General features: G+C 42.7%; 1 protein-coding gene across 1 annotated transcript in view; it reads right to left on the bottom strand.

Moving 5' to 3' along the window:
* Positions 1 to 8,339: 8,339 nt before the first annotated feature.
* COL21A1 (collagen type XXI alpha 1 chain) overlaps positions 8,340 to 17,711 on the bottom strand; it is a 386,987-nt gene continuing 377,615 nt past the window's right edge. The window contains exons 29-30 of the mRNA XM_044289670.1: positions 9,491 to 9,568; positions 8,340 to 8,951 (exon numbers count right to left, since the gene is read on the bottom strand). Of these exons, the coding sequence (XP_044145605.1) occupies positions 8,782 to 8,951; positions 9,491 to 9,568 (248 nt within the window). The 3' untranslated portion in view covers positions 8,340 to 8,781. The remainder of the gene's footprint in view (positions 8,952 to 9,490; positions 9,569 to 17,711) is intronic.

Here is a 17,711-nt window from a genome sequence, read left to right on the forward strand (position 1 = left end):
TTATTTGTATTCTTGTTGCTTTACTGCACACTTGTACAATCTCTCACGTGCACCTCGCAGAGAGTACAACCTGGTTTGCTATTGAACAAGTTAGGCTACAAAGAACAGTCCTCTTATTTGGAAGACAGGAATGGTTTATGCTGAATGTCAGACTGCACATTTTGTGAACCTGTATGAAGACAGAACAGCTAATAAGCCCTTTTTTGTCACTAATATACGCCAACAAAAGGCTTTAGAACATATAACTGCACCGCTGAACATTAAATAATACTTTTTTGCCACTATTACACACCAAAAAAGGCTTTAGAACATATACTGCACCGCTGAATGGCAAATAATACTTTTTTGCAACTAATACACGCCAAATAGGGCTATAATTTTCTCACTTCACCACACAACAGCTAATAAGCCCTTTTTTCCCCACTAATACACACCAAAAAGGCTTTAGAACATATAACTGCACCGCTGAATGGCAAATATAACATTTTTTTTGCCACTAATACACACCAAAAAGGGCTGTAATTTTCTCACTTCACCACACAACGGCTAATAAGCCCTTTTTTTCCCACTAATACACGGCAGAAAATTCTTTACAACATATAACTGCACCGCTGAATGGCAAATAATACTTTTTTTTTTTTTGCAACTAATACATGCCAAAAAATGCTTTAGAACATATAACTGCACCGCACAAGGTTTAATAAGACATATAAATATTTCCTAGTATTATACCCTGTTATGGCTGTATCACACAGCACTTGCACCCCAATAACAAGAAAGGTTTGCTGGAATCACAGAGGTATCATCTATTGCAAACCTGAAAGCAGCAGTATAATAGCAATTTGGATCCTGAGCCTGGATATGGAGGGCGGCTCTCGATGGGTTGGCTGCAAGAATTATCTCATATCCAAAGTGATCAACACATCTTCAAACCGCCCTCTTCTTGCAGGTGCGGTAGGATTGGTACCCGCACCTGTTTCACTGTGGGTGGAAATTCCTCTGTCAGTACCTGCACAGCAGAATGCAGTATCTCTCGCAGCAAGGCCAAGAAATGCTGCATTATGACATCCCTCTGTGATGCTGGTAACATGTCCACCATTTTGTGTTTGTATCGTGGGTCTAAGTACATTGCCACCCAGTACTGGTCCTTGCCCTTTATACTTTTTATACAGGGTTCCCTCTTCAAACACTGGAGCATGAAGGCCCACATTTGCACTAAATTGGAAGCGGTGGAGCTCCCTGGCTCCTGCTCATCGTCCAGGAGAATGTCATCCTCATTTTCCTCCCCCAGCCACGGACAACACCAGGGATCCCAGAAAAGTTTAAAATCCCCCTCAAAGCCTGCTCTTCTTGCTCCTCCTCTTCCCCCCAGCCACCATCCTCTGCTGACTCCTCTTCAGACTCCTGCTGATTTGTCTCAGATGGAGTAGCCCCCCCCTGGGAATTCATTCAGCATTTAGACTTCCTCATCTTCCAGCTCCTGCTTCTCGACGGCTTGATCAATGACACAATGGAATGCACACCCCAGAAAGAAGGTGCAAGGTATGATATCACTGATGGTGTCCTGGCTGCGACTGACCAGTTTCGTGATCTCATCAAATGGCCACAGAAGTCTGCATGCGTCGCGCATGAGCAGCCACTGGTGCGGTGAAAAGAAACCAAGCTCCCCAGGACCTGTCCTGCTGCAGAGTTAATACATGTAGTCGTTAATGGCACATTGCTGCTGGAGCAGCCTATCAAGCATATACAAGGCACGTCGGGGCTGTCACAAATCAGATGTCTGACAGGCAGGTAGTGTCGTCCCTGAATGTCAGCAAGTTGAGCCATGGCCGTGTAAGATCTTCTAAAATAGACAGAGATTTTCCTGGCCTGCCGCAAGACGTCCTGGACCCCGGGGTATCTGGCAACGAATCGCTGCACGACTAAGTTCAGGACGTGTGCCATGCACGGCACGTGTGTCATTTTGCCCTGTTTCAGCGTGCTCAGCAGATTGGCACCATTGTTGCACACCACTTCACCAACTGTCAAATTAAGCGGGGTTAGCCACTGATCGGCCTGTGACTGAAGAGCTGAAAGCAGTGCAGGACTGGTGTGGCTCCTGGCTTCCAGGCACTTCAGCCACAGCACAGCATGGCAAACGGCTCCCCTGGAACGTCGAATAGTTCCTTGGTTTTCATGGCAGTGTTTGGTTAGTGATGTAACTTGCTTAGGTGTTTTAGCCTCTGGGGCCATTCAAGACACTTAGATTGCACACAGGTGGACATCCTTTCACTAATTATGTGACTTCTGAAGGCAATTAGTTGCAACAGAGCTTTTTATGGGCTTCCTAACATAGGGGGTGAATACATATGCACATGCAAATTTTCTGTTTTCTATTTCTAAACAATAGTTTTATTTATATATTTTTCTAATTTCACTTAACCAACTTAGACTATTGTGTTCTGATGCATCACATAAAATTCAGATTAACAAAACATCGAACTTAAGGCTGTAATGTAATAAAATAGGAAAAAAGTCAAGGGGGTGAATACTTTTGCAAGGCACTGTAGCTCTGGGGTGCCCTTCTGGGAGAAGAATTTCCTTCCGGGGACCTTCCATTGCGGTCTGCCAATGGCCACAAATTTTCTAAAGGCCTCCGAGTCCACCAATTTATATAGCAGTATTGGCGGGTTAGCAGTTCCAACAAGCCAGCGGTACGTTGTTGGGCAAGAGGCGTCATCAACTTTTTACACTCGAACATTTGGGCCACGGAAGCCTGCCTTCTGCCAGATGAACGCGACGATGGCATGGTGGAAGGTGGAGTGGAGGACAAATGGGAGTAGAGAGGAGAAGGAGAAGAGGCAGGACGTGGAGCGCTGGGAGTTTGGCTTTGTGGGTTCTGATGGTGTTGCTCCCACTGGGCTTGGTGATGGGAGGCCAGGTGCCTTCTTAAGGCGGTTGTCCCTAGGTGAGTGTTGGGCTTACCGCGACTTATGCGTTGACAGCACAGGCTGCAGATGGCAACACTATTGTCAGCAGCTGACACGTTAAAAAAAGCTCACACTGCGGAGCCATGTGCCGGCATCCTGGGAGCGCAAGATCTGACCGTGGATGGTGGATGGCTCGCTCCATTTTCAGTCTGCTTTTTGCCTCCTTTGCACTGCGAGTTCTGCCTGCTTCTCCTCCTTCTCCTTCCTATCTGCTGCTCTGTCTCTCCCTTTGAACTCCCCTCCTCTTCCTCTCTTGTGGGCACCCACATGACATCCATCGACACATCATCATCGTCACCTTCACCACCATTGGCAATAGAGATCTCAGAGTAGGCAGCAACAGCGCGGACCAGCCTCCTTGGAATGATCTAGGTACTGCCGTCAGACCGCTGGGTGGCGGCAGTTGCTACCTCCTCTTCCTCATCTGATGCCAAGAATGGCTGGGCATCGGAAAGGTCTGGGATTGGATGGGAAAATAATTCCTCTGACTCAAGTGGAGGGGCTATGGTGGTGGTGGTGTCTTTGGGGGACCACACAGCAGCGAGTGAGGAGGGTGCAGATACAGAGGATGACGAGGGTGCAGAAGCGGAAGGCTGAGTGATCCACTCAACCAACTCTGGTACGTTCTTTGACGTAATCGCAAGCACCTCCTCCAACTTCCCACTTAGGCTCCCACCTGGTGCACCTGACTGACCCCTACCAACCCTGCGGAACAGCCTGCCTATTCCTCTGTTATTTCAAAATGACCCTGTGCCAAAGTCCCTAGAGAAGTATTTTGTGGAAGCTGGTATATCAAACCCCACAATCAGTATTTTGTGGAAGCAGGCATATAGAACCCCTTAATCAGTATTATGTAGAAGAAGATATATTGCACCCCTCAATCAGTATTTTGTGGAAACAGGTATATAGAACACCTGAATCAATATTTCTTGGAAGCAGGTATATCGCACTCCTCAATCAGTATTTTGTGGAAGCAGGTATATCAAACCTCTCAATCAGTATTTTGTAGAAGTAGGTTTTTGGCACCCCTCAATCAGTATTTTGTGGAAACAGGTATATAGAACACCTGAATCAATATTTGGTGGAAGCAGGTATATCGCACGGCTCAATCCGTATTTTGGGGAAGCAGATAAATAGAACCCCTTAATCAGTATTTTGTAGAAGCATATATACCGCACCCTTGAATCAGTAGTTTGGGAAGCTGATGTATCGCAGGCTTCAATCAATATTTGGTGGAAGCAAGTATATTGCACCCCTCAATCAGTATTTTGTGGAAGCAGATATATAGAACCCCTTGATTAGTATTTTGTAGAAGCAGGTATATCCCACCCCTCAATCAGAATTTTGTGGAAACATGTACAGTTGCAGAAAAAAGTATGTGAACCCTTTGGAATGATATGGATTTCTGCACAAATTGGTCATAAAATGTGATCTGATCTTCATCTAAGTCACAACAATAGACAATCACAGTCTGCTTAAACTAATAACACACAAAGAATTAAATGCTACCATGTTTTTATTGAACACACCATGTAAACATTCATAGTGCAGGTGGAAAAAGTATGTGAACCCCTAGACTAATGACATCTCCAAGAGCTAATTGGAGTGAGGTGTCAGCCAACTGGAGTCCAATCAATGAGATGAGATTGGAGGTGTTCGTTACAGCTGCCCTGCCTTATAAAAAACACACACCATTTCTGGGTTTGCTTTTCACAAGAAGCATTGCCTGATGTGAATGATGCCTCACACAAAAGAGCTCTCAGAAGACTTACGATTAAGATTTGTTGACTTGCATTAAGCTGGAAAGGGTTATAAAAGTATCTCCAAAAACCTTGCTGTTCATCAGTCCACGGTAAGACAAATTGTCTATAAAGGAGAAAGTTCAGCACTGCTGCTACTCTCGCTAGGAGTGGCCGTCCTGCAAAGATGACTGCAAGAGCACAGCACAGACTGCTCAATAAGGTGAAGAAGAATCCTAGAGTGTCAGCTAAAGACTTACAAAAGTCTCTGGCATATGCTAGCATCCCTGTTAGCGAATCTACGATACGTAAAACACTAAACAAGAATGGATTTCATGGGAGGATACCACAGAGGAAGCCACTGCCGTCCAAAAAAAACATTGCTGCACGTTTACAGTTTGCACAAGAGCACCTGGATGTTCCACAGCAGTACTGGCAAAATATTCTGTGGACAGATGAAACCAAAGTTGAGTTGTTTGGAAGAAACAAACAACACTGTGTGTGGAGAGAAAGAGGCACAGCAACCAACATCAAAACCTCACCCCAACTGTGAAGTATGGTGGTGGGGGCATCATGGTTTGGGGCTGCTTTGCTGTGTCAGGGCCTGGATGGATTTCTATCATCGAAGGAAAAATGAATTCCCAAGATTTATCAAGACATTTTGCAGGAGAACTTAAGGCCATCTGTCCACCAGCTGAAGCTCAACAGAAGATGGGTGTTACAATAGGACAACGACCCAAAGCATAGAAGTAAATCAACAACAGAATGGCTTAAACAGAAGGAAATATGCCTTCTGGAGTGGCCCAGTCAGAGTCCTGAACTCAACCCGATTGAGATGCTGTGGCATGACCTCAATAAAGCGATTCACACCAGACAGCCAAAGAATATTGCTGAACTGAAACAGTTCTGTAAAGAGGATTGGTCAAGAATTACTCCTGACCATTGTGTGCGTCTTATCTGCAACTACAGGAAACATTTGGTTGAAGTTATTGCTGCCAAAGGAGGTTCAACCAGTTATTAAATCAAAGGGTTCACACACTTTTTCCACCTGCACTGTGAATGTTCACATGGTATGTTCAATAAAAACATGGTAACATTTAATTCTTTGTGTGTTTATTAGTTTAAGCAGACTGTGATTGTCTATTGTTGTGACTAAGGGCTCTTTCACACCTGCGTTATTGTCTTCCGGCATAGAGTTCCGTCGTCGGGGCTCTATGCCGGAAGAATCCTGATCAGGATTATCCTAATGCATTCTGAATGGAGTGAAATCAATGCCTTTCAATGGGCATTCATTCCGGATCCGACCTTACGGCAAGTCTTCAGTTTTTTTGGCCGGAGCAAAAAGCGCAGCATGCTGCGGTATTTTCTCCGGCCAAAAAAACGTTCCGTTCCGGAACTGAAGACATCCTGATGCATCCTGAACGGATTTCACTCCATTCAGAATGCATTAGGATAATCCTGATCAGGATTCTTCCGGCATAGAGCCCCGACGACGGAACTCTATGCCGGAAGACAATAACGCAGGTGTGAAAGAGCCCTTAGTCACAACAATAGACAATCACAGTCTGCTTAAAATATCGCACCCCTCAGTCAGTATGTTGTGGAAGCCGGTGTATCGCAGGCCTCAATTAATATTTGGTGGAAGCAGGTATATCACACCCCTCAATCAGTATTTTGTGGAAGCAGGTATATAGAACTCATTAATCAGTATTTTGTAGAAGCAGGTATATTGCACCCCTCAATCAGTATTTTGTGGAGACAGGTATACAGAACCCCTGAATCAATATTTGGCGGAAGCAGGTATATTGCACCCCTCAATCAGTATTTTGTGGAAGCCAGTGTATCGCAGGCCTCAATCAATATTTGGTGGAAGCAGGTATATTGCACCCCTCAATCAGTATTTTGTGGAAGCCGGTGTATCACAGGCCTCAATCCGTATTTTGTGGAAGCAGGAATATAGAACCCCTTAAACAGTATTTTGTAGAAGGAGGTATATCGCACCTCTTAATCAGTATTTTTTAGAAGCAGGTATATCAAACCCGTTAAAGTGGACCTTTCATCAGTTTTCACATAGGATAATCATGGTATTACTTTGTAGGGCGGCCCCCACTGATGCCATGGGTGTTTTTTTGGGGGGCAACAGGTATATCACACCCGTTGCAAATAGTTGTTCCAATAACGATCATCCCTTTATATACCTGCGGAATCGCAGCAGAACCGCACAGAACTGCTGCACAATACAAATGCACTATAATATACTTTCTATGTTAGAAAGTATATTATAGTTATATCACACCCCTCATTCAGTTTTTTGGGGGGCAACAGGTATATCATACCAGTTGCAATGAGTTATTCCAATAGTGTTTGTCCCTCTATATAGCTGCGGTATCACAACAGAACCGTACACAACTGCTGCTCAAGCAAAGTTCGCCACAAAACAACCACCAGGCGTACCGAAAGGCCACCTCTAGTCACCATCACCTGTCTCTTGCGGACATCCCTGACCTCTGGTAAGATGTGCTCCCACCCGGCTGTCATCATTGGTAGTTGCACGCCTAAAGGAGTCTGCAGCAGAACATGATGCACATGGTGATATATTAAACCTGTCTTTAAAACAGACTAACAGAGGCACACTAACTGTATCACTAAAATAACAAATTACGTCAGAATGTCTGCGCACTAGAACGTGATACACATGGTGATATATAATTATATCCGCCTTTAAGGCTACATTCACATGAACATATTTCGTTTCCATGTCCATTCCATTTTTTTTTTGTTGCTAATTGGATATGAACCGATTCATTTGAATGGGTCAGCAAAAAATGCGGACAACACACTGTGTGCTATACGCATCCGTATGTCCGTTTCGTAGCCCTGCAAAAAAAAAAAAAAGAACATGTCTTATTCTAGTCCGTTTTACAGACAAGGATAGACATTGTAACAATGGATCCACACAAAAAAAACGATGCCATATGGATGTCATCCATTGTTTTGTGTATCTGAAATTTGTGGACGGCAAAACACATACGGTAGTGTGAGTGTAACCTAATACTGAGGTATACTAGCTGTATCAGTAAAATAGAACTAGAATGTGATACACACAGTGTTATACTCTCCTTGCAGTCTCCCTGCACTCACCTTCACCAAAATTATTTTTTAAAACACTTTGCAGCAATACTGTCCCTAGCTCATGAGCACTTGTCATGCCTATCCCTATGCTCAGCTTACAGGTCAATGGTGGAGACCATGCAGGATGAGGGTTTTAAAAGGCTGTAACATCACAGGGGATGGCTACCTGCGGATTGGCTGGCTGTACAGCATTATGGGTGATATTGCGTTCCTGGGCTTCTTACTTTCTTTTTGTAACATTTACAGCCACCATTTTAGGAAAACTGATTTGTAACCATGAATCGCAAGGAAATTCTGATTCATTACAAATAGAAGTTTTCCTATACTTTGGACTGAATTCCTCTTTGAATGCTTCGCTTCGCTCAACACTATTGATAACCTATCCTGGGGATTGGTCCTCAATTTCAGAATCTCAAAAATAAACTTTAATACCTTCTATGGAATAAATAATGGTCTAATCAAATAATGAAAGCAATATGGATTGTTGGTATCAAAAAGTTTTAATTCTGGTCCAAATGATGATCATTGTCTTTCATGTACGGTACATCATTCAGCACATAAACTGGACTTTCTCAGAAAAAAAGTGTTTTTTTTTTAATTAAATTAAGTCGTTTTTAAATCTCCTTTGATATATTATGTAGCTTTAACACAAAAATATGATATTCTAATCACACACTTTAAGTAACAGGACTCGATGTGAAACTATTTCACAGTTTCATATCTGCTTACCTTACAGATAGATAAATACACCATTTTAAGACAGATATATGTCATGACATTCAACTTTCTGATCAATTTATCTTCAGTTTTCTTTTTTGAAGATTTTTTTTTTATTAAAAAGAGGTACTTGTGTGAAGCTGACCATTAGAAATCTTCCTGAGTCATGAAAGACACAAAGAAAAAAAAAAACTCTGCCTAAAGAAAAATGACTGTTAATAATTTTATCCTTTTCTAAATGGATCTCTTCCAACAAATGCGCTAAAACAAACAGATGGGTCACAAATTCCTGGAGATCCTTGTGTTCCGGGAGGTCCACGTTCTCCATCTCGGCCAGGGGACCCTGATAATCCAGGTCGACCTTCTTTGCTCATTCCTGGTGGTCCCCTAGGTCCTAAATTAGTGAACAAAGGAGATTTCAGGAAAAAAGTAAACATCTAAGTACACCTTCACTTATTGTAAAGTATGGAGACTAGACTAATTGGATTCAACCCTAATTTTTACAAAATTCTAAGTAGATCTGTATCCAAAATTTGGTGATTTGATTTAGGCAAATTTTGGTGTGAGATAGAGAGAGAGAGGGGAAAAAAAAATAAGAATTCTTTCAATTTGGGTACATTCAATTGAAACCCGAATTGAACCAGCCGAACTCTTGGCCACATTGAACCAGAACAGAATTTTAAGGCAATTCACTTTTTTCTTGTGGAGACCCCTTTAACTATGGTCATAGAGTTCTACAAGGAAACAAACAAGCAGGGTTGTTGATCTTTATTTGACCACTTAGTCAAAGCAACCCATTATGCTGGGAAATCCAAGGTACATAAATTGTGAGTTTACGCAATTTTGCAGTGGAGAATTTTAGCTTTTGGACAGAATATAACGCCGCCCCCCTTAAATTATCTTGGTTATGAAAACAAATCAAATCCACAATACCTGGAATTCCTGGAGGTCCTTGTATTCCGGGCTCTGCATTTCCCTTATTTCCTTTTAAGCCAGGTTTTCCAGGCAACCCTGTAGGGATCACCATTTTTATTTTTTAAAGGCATTTCTTGTGTGTATACTTAGCTCTAACATAGAGAACATTTCCCATCAAGACATTCACTTTTCTAAAATGGTTCCACACCAAGTAATTATCTGCTCAGTGTCAACTTACTTCAACCAATCTTATTTGGTCCATTATTTGAACTGCATTTCAAATTATAGTAAGTGCCAATAAAATCAATTTTTGAAACAAACTGATGGCATACAGTCATATCAATTCAATCACAAAAGTATAACAAACATCAGAAACTTTAGATGAAAAATGAGCAATGAGCTTTAAAGGAGTTTTTAATGGACTAAATTCACTATTTTTTCAAGTTGACTATATACTTTTGGACACTGTAAACTCTTTGGATTTATCAGCCTGCAAGATGGTAGAGAAGGAGTTGAGAATGTATTTTCATTGTCTTGAACTTGTAGTTCAGTGATGGTGTTCTGCTGACATCAAACAACTAAAAAGATTTTCATGGTAGGTCATCAATATCTGATTGGTGGGGGTCTTACTGCAAACTCCCCCACCGATCAGCTGTCTGAAGAGGCCATGGCATGCCAGTGAGTGCCATGGCCTCTACCTAGGTCAGAGTTGTCACGGTCATCGGTCACATCGGACTATTTGCAGCTCAGTCTAATTCAAATGAATGAGTCTTGACAGCAATTGCCGAAGGTGCATGAAGTCGGACCCCCAACAATCAGATATTGATTTTCCATCCTGAGGATAGGCCTTCAATATTAAACTACTATAGAGGCATTCTGAAGATCCAAATTTCAAAAAATAAAATAAAATGTTAAAAGAAAACTACAAAAAATATTAATTAAAATATAAAAATATAAAAATTCATATAACTCCCGCCTTTCCCCAAAATGAAAATAAACAATAAAAAAACTTGCCTAAAAGGCCTAAACTATTAAAATATAAAAATATTTATCTCATATAGCAAATGGTGTAACAGAAAACTAATAAAAATTGCCAATTTACCATTGTTTCATAGCTTCACTGACCAAAACTCCAAAATGGTATCTATAAGAACTACATATTGTCCCACAAAAATGAGCCGCTACACAGGTCCATAAACATAACTATTAAAAAAAAAAGTTATGGGGGGCGGAGCCAGTGCCAGACAGACATGGACGTGTGTGCCTGAGCTTACTTTAGCTTCCGGACAAAAAAATTGGCAAAATTGGTCAGCAAAAGACTGGGGATTCGTCCCAGCACCATAAGTCCTCCACAAACAGTGAGGATATGGACCGTTTCATCAAGAAAGCAGCCGCTATATGCGCAGCTAAGGAGCCCAAGATGCACCGGTCCTCAGCAGGGAGACAGAAGAAATTGATCCTGAAGCACAAGATGACACAAGCCACACTGAAGGTGCCAAAATTCGTAAATACCTTTCGATAGCAAGGAAATACCTGGACTTGGCCCTCCAGAAAGCAATGGATCCACTGGTAGGTGAGATCTCTTCCCTAAGAGAGGACATTAGACATGTGGGAGGCAGGGTGGAAGCTTTGGAAGATACACAGGCCGCCATGCTAGACTTTCAGGCCGCGTCCTTCTCTAGCATACAGAAATGCCAGACCCACCTAAATGAGGTATATACCGCCTTGGAGGACCAAGAAAACCGCGGCAGAAGAAATAACCTACGGTTCAGAGGTGTTCCTGAATCGGACCCCACGCACAAGATCTCAGACTTTGTCAGAGCCATATGTTCCGATCTTTTAGGCCCAGACCGCTCCGATCCTGTAATCATCGAAAGAGCCCATTGCGCTCTCTGTCCGAAACCGGGCGCCAAGGATCCTCCCAGGGAAATAATATGCCGTTTCCTCCACTTTCAAGATAAGGAAGCTATCCTGAATAAGGCTCACAGATCTGATTGGGTGAAGTTCAAAGGAGTGGCCATTAGCGTTTTCCAGGATCTGGCCCCTATCACCCTCCAAAAAAGGAAAGCTCTGAAGCCCCTAACGGATTGGCTTAGAAATCATAAAATCTTGTATAGATCGAACTTTCCGTTTGGTCTATCTTTTTCTGTCAACGACAGGAGAATTACCATCAAAGCCCATACTGACCTGGGCCCAATATATGATTTGCTGGACATTCCACCTGTGGCTATAGAAGACTGGGACACTGTTCAGGACCTGGCGTCACTTCCAGAGATACCTAGGAACATACCCTTTGAATCCAGAGACACCCCCAGGTCCCGCCGCCAAAAAAGAAGGAACCAGCCTCTTACTCCAAGACGCATTGCCTCAGAGGATCGCTGATCTGCCACTTAGACCCTCCAAGTTTTTTCATTTCTCATCCTCTTGCTGGTGATCCCAGATCTAAGAAGGAAACCCACGGAACACCTAAATCATCCACTCCATGAAACCACGAGATGGATTGTTTCCAGTCACCTTCAGACCTATCGCCTAGATGTCCGATTAGTCTCCCTATCTGTTATGTCCCTGTTCGGTTCAGATACACCCTAAATTCCCTTAGTGCTTCAACAACGACACTTGCTATTTAACCCTAGTTTAATAGGTTGCCTTTAGTCCCTTCCTCTTGATCATCTCAAGTTGAGAACAGTTCCTACATTTTCTCCCCTCCATTCCCCCTCCATCCTTCCTCCTCCTTTTTTCTTTTCCTCCCCCTCCCCTGATATTACTTCCCCCCTTCACTTCCAATCCCCCACTAGCCCTCAACCCCCCCTCCCCTCATGTCTCTCTTCTTGTATTCTTATGGGCCCATACTAGTCTGACTTAGGCCAACAATTAGTTTTTACCTTTTACATTATTCCATATAGGCCTAATTAGCCACTCTTTTTGTGGAGTTGCTGTCACTTGCTGGTGACACACCATTTCCCCCCTCCCTTCCTCTTTGGGCATCACCGTACCGCTTTTTCACCCTTGTTTACAAGTTACCTTTGTTTATTATGTTTTTCTTATGTTCTTTATTTTTTGGTCCTTCAACAGGTAATTTTGTCTTCGTCTGAGGCGGATTGGTCTTCTCTGGTACCGACGGCTTGTGCTTTGTCTTGGTCCTCTGAGAGATAAGTATCATCTGAGATTCTCCTTACATGTCTGTATCATCAGCCAGTTATCACCTCCAGGAATCCCCATGATGGCTCTTAGGGTAGCCTCATTTAACGTAAGGGGTTGTAACTCACCATCAAAGAGGAGCCATATTTTTGGGGTCCTGAAGAGGGACAAAGCGAATGTTGCCTTTCTTCAGGAGACCCAATTTAAAATTAACCACTTCCCCAACCTTTCCACATTCCCCAAATGGTTTCTAATTCAAGAGGAGTGAGCATTGGCTTCCATAAAAAAAAATCCCCTTCCTTTTAGCAGATCAACTCTGTGATACAGAAGGAAGATATATAAAGATAAAAGGCACAATACGACAACATCTGTACACTTTTATAAATGTATACGCTCCTAACATTAATCAAACACGTTGGCTGATTAACGTTTTGTAGATAGCTGACTCTTTCAAGGAGGGAATTATCATCCTTGGAGGGGATTTCAATCTAATACTGAATCTGTTTCTGGATTCTTCTTCACACAAATCAGCTCAGTCCCAAAAAGCCCTCCGCTCTCTACTACATAACTTGGCCAGAAACCACCTTGTAGATGTCTGGCGAACTCTCCACCCTGATGTAAGGGATTACACCTTCTTCTCCCAGTTACATGGCTCATACCAACGCTTAGATCATTTATTCATATCTAAAGAGCATCTCCAACATTGCTCTGGGGCGGATATAGGGTCCATTGTCATATCAGACCACGATCCAATCTTCATAACCATCTCGACCCCTCAAAACCGCCGTCCTATCAGGAATTGGCGCTTAAATGAACAGCTCTTGGGCCTTTTGGACACTAAATCTTAGAAGGTTATTTTGTCACCAATTGTGCTTCGGATATCACACCGCAAATAGTCTGGGATGCCCATAAGGCTTTCATCAGAGAACATTGCATAAGTCTGGGAGCCCATATTAAAAAAGAGAGATTGAAGCAGATAGACGACTTGCACGAGAAAATACGCTTTCTGGAAAGCGCACACAAAAGCTCCTTACTCCATTCTCATTTAGTAGAGCTATCTGCTTGCAGGGCCTCTCTTAAAAATCTCCTAAATGCATCATCTGCAAAATATTTTCTGCATTCACAACAGATGATCTTTTCGCATGGTAATAAGGCTTTCAGATTCATGATGCAAAGGCTTAAGCGTAGGAAACTTAATAATTATGTGCACAAAATGAAAACCCCAGAAGGTTCCTTGACATTTGATTCTGACCGAATAGCCTCCCTTTTTAGAGACTTTTACAAATCCCTTTACAACTTACACCCCTCATCAGGCCACTGAAGGTCCAGAGGCCGCCCCATCTCACATGTCCTTCTTAGAAGGCTTAGATCTCCCTAGGTAACAGACCAGGACAGAATACAGCTTTCTACCCCCATCACTTCAGAGGAACTCCTAGGAGTCATTAGAAATTCCCCCAAGAGTAAATGCCCAGGTCCTGAAGGGCTACCCATCCCTTATTACAACACTTTCCATGAGGTACTAATACCCCACTTATTGCCTATTTTTAACGCAACTCTGCAGGGTACACCCCTAACCAGGGATATGACCAAAGCCCACATCACATTGATCCTAAAAGAAGGAAAAGAACACAGTCTTTGCTCCAACTTTAGACCTATCTCCCTTCTCAACACAGATCTAAAGCTCTTAGCAAAATTGTTGGCCAACAGACTGGCAAAGATCCTGCCAACCCTGATCCATAGAGATCAAGCAGGTTTCATCAAGAATAGAGAAGGAAAGGACAACACTGCCAAAGTGCTTAACATCCTACATTATGTCAATAAGCGTGCCCTGCCCCTGGTTCTTCTCAGCACGGATACTGAGAAGGCCTTTGATAGGGTTAGTTGGTCTTTTATGTACTCAGTCTTACGCTTTAGTAATTTTCCTAATCCTTTTGTCCAAGCAAGCAATGCCATGTACCTGAACGCCTCGGCCTCCATAACTGTTAATGACACCTTGTCAGCCCCTTTCCAAATAAGTAACGGCACCCATCAAGGTTGTCCCTTGTCGCCCCTCCTCTTTGTACTGACTTTAGAGCCCCTATTGCAGACCATCAGGTTGGACAGGGATGTCCAGGGGATAGCCTTGGGGGATCAACAGCATAAAATAGCTGCGTTTGCTGACTATATGCTGATAATGGTAAGCAACCCAGCCACAGCACTCCCTAAGATTTACAAGCATTTAGAAATTTTCAGCTCCCATTCTAACCTCAAAATCAACCATATTAAATCGCTCATTATCTCCACGGGCATCTCAAACACTCTAAAAAGACATCTGGAACAAAATTTGCCTTTTAATTGGTCCTCCCCACACTTAACGTACCTAGGAGTAAAGATTTGCACTGACCCAAGCCAGCTGTTCAACCTAAACTACCTCCCTCTTCTAAAAAAAATCACGGCTGACCTCGCTTCCTTGGATATCCCTGTCCTTTCATGGTTTGGGAGGAAAAATATCCTGATGTCTTTAATCATACCTAAACTGACCTACCTTCAACAAACACTGCCTATAGTGGTACCCTCTACCTACTACGCCACCCTACACTCTCTTTTTAGATCCTTCATTTAGACTGGGAAGAAAGCGAGGATGTCATATAAGGCCCTAACCTATCAAAAAGAGAAAGGAGGAATATCACTGCCTGATCCCGAACTATATGGCAGAGCTGTCCTTCTGGCAAGAGTAGTTGATTGGTTGAGATGTCCCCCTCATAAATTGTGGGTTGCAATAGAGCAGTCTTTTTTTGAGTCCCCATTTAAAGCCTTCTTGTTGGGCCAATTGTCATCCTTCCCCTCCCCGCGCTAACATTTCCCCAGTCATGAAAGCTACTTTCTAAGCATGGAATACCCTGCAGAGTTCCTGTTTTGGGATCCCCTTTCCATCCCCGATACTGCATGTAAGAGATATATTTAACTTGGCCCCCCAGGCCTTACGAGACAGCATTCCACCTAATGTTAAACCGTCAGAAATGAAGATCTTAGATCTTTACCAAGATGGTTCTCTCATTTCCATAGACAAAATGCATAAACTTTTAGATGTTGCCCCCTCACGTTTCAATCTGATCTTTTTTCTCAGAGCATATATGTCTTAACATGGACGACTTGACACTCTACTTAGACCCCTCACATGGTTTGAGAGCCTTATCTCCCAAACCCACCCTCCCTTTAAAATGATCTCCCAGCTCTACAAAAAATTGAGAGACCCCCCTAACTCATTAGTTCCTGCTTTTATCCGCTTATGGGAAGAAGATCTAAACAAAACCCTCCATAGGGATGAGATTCAAAGTATTTATATCTCCCCACATTTAGCGTCAAGATGTGTGAAGATTCAGGAGAATGGATACAAAATAGTCACGCGGTGGTACAAAACCCTGGACAAGACATGTCTTTACTCTTCTTTGGCGTCTGACGTGTGTTGGAGATGCTCAAAAGATAGGGGTACATACCTTCATATTTGGTGGAGCTGCCCTAAAATACTGCACTGGTGGGAAGAAATTTTTAAACTTGGAAACCAGATATGTGGAACCACTTTTCCTTCCTCTCCCGAAACCGCCCTCCTGGGTCTTTTCCCTCGAGGCCCACAAACACCCAACCTAAGGTTGTTTAAATATCTAATAAGCACGGCCAAACTCCTGATTCTGACCCTGTGGTTGTCCCCTGAAGTCCCATCTATTAAACAATGGCACCTTAAATTAGACCAGATATACAGGCTTGTGGAGATATCCTCCTGGGAGTCAAGATCACATTATACTTTTGATAAGACATGGAGGGACTGGAAATCCTTCAGAGGATATGAGACCTATTGCTCTCAAAAGACTAAATAATCCCTCAATGCTTGAGCAGCTCGCTCGAGAGGTTGATGATCATACCTTTCTCGATTGTCCTATGACGCAGCTTTCGGAGATACTTCAACCAATCCGCCTCAGATCCTTGACTAAGGTACCTTCAATCTAATACCCTTTTATTTTGCCTTCTAGACTAAACTTAATTTGTGACCAGTCGATCCTTCCTCTAATGACAAATTATTCACTGTAAACTCACTGTCTTCATTGGAGACCTGTTGACTCCACCTTTGACATGTATCTATGTTTCTGTACATTTTGATTTTGCTCAATAAAAGAGTTAAAACTTAAAAAAAAAGTTTTTAACACAGGAATATAATCTAAATGTAGTATTGCTGTAATCATACTGACTGAGAAAATGAAGGTAACAGGTCATTTTTTACTGCATAGTAAGTGCTATAGAGACAAAACCTGTAAAACTGGGGCTGCATTGTATTTGTTTTCCAATTCCACCCCATTTGGAATTTTTTTTCCAGCTTCCCTCTACAGGGTGGGCCATTTATATGGATACACCTTAATAAAATGAGAATGGTTGGTGATATTAACTTCCTGTTTGTGGCACATTAGTATATGTGAGGGGGGAAACTTTTCAAGATGGGTGGTGACCATGGCAGCCATTTTGAAGTCGGCCATTTTGAATCCAACTTTTGTTTTTTCAATAGGAAGAGGGTCATGTGACACATCAAACTTATTGGGAATTTCACAAGAAAAACAATGGTGTGCTTGATTTTAAAGTAACTTTATTCCTTCATGAGTTATTTACAAGTTTCTGACCACTTATAAAATGTGTTCAATGTGCTGCCCATTGTGTTGGATTGTCAATGCAACCCTCTTCTCCCACTCTTCACACACTGATAGCAACACCGCAGGAGAAATGCTAGCACAGGCTTCCAGTATCCGCAGTTTCAGGTGCTGCACATCTCGTATCTTCACAGCAATACCCATGGTCACCACCGATCTTGAAAAGTTTCCCCCCTCACATATACTAATGTGCCACAAACAGGAAGTTATTATCACCAACCATTCCCATTTTATTAAGGTGTATCCATATAAATGGCGCACCTTGTACATCGTATGCAGTATTAAGTGGTGCCATTAGAAAGTACAACTTGTCCTGCAAAGGACAAGCCCCCATACGGCTATGTGATTGCAAAAATAAAAATGTTATGGCTCCAGAATGCAGGGAGCAAATACAAAAAATCTGGGTCTCTTCCATTGATGTTTCTGGA

Source organism: Bufo gargarizans, chromosome 4 (assembly GCF_014858855.1).
Source record: "Bufo gargarizans isolate SCDJY-AF-19 chromosome 4, ASM1485885v1, whole genome shotgun sequence".
In the NCBI taxonomy this organism is placed as follows: Eukaryota; Metazoa; Chordata; class Amphibia; order Anura; family Bufonidae; genus Bufo; species Bufo gargarizans.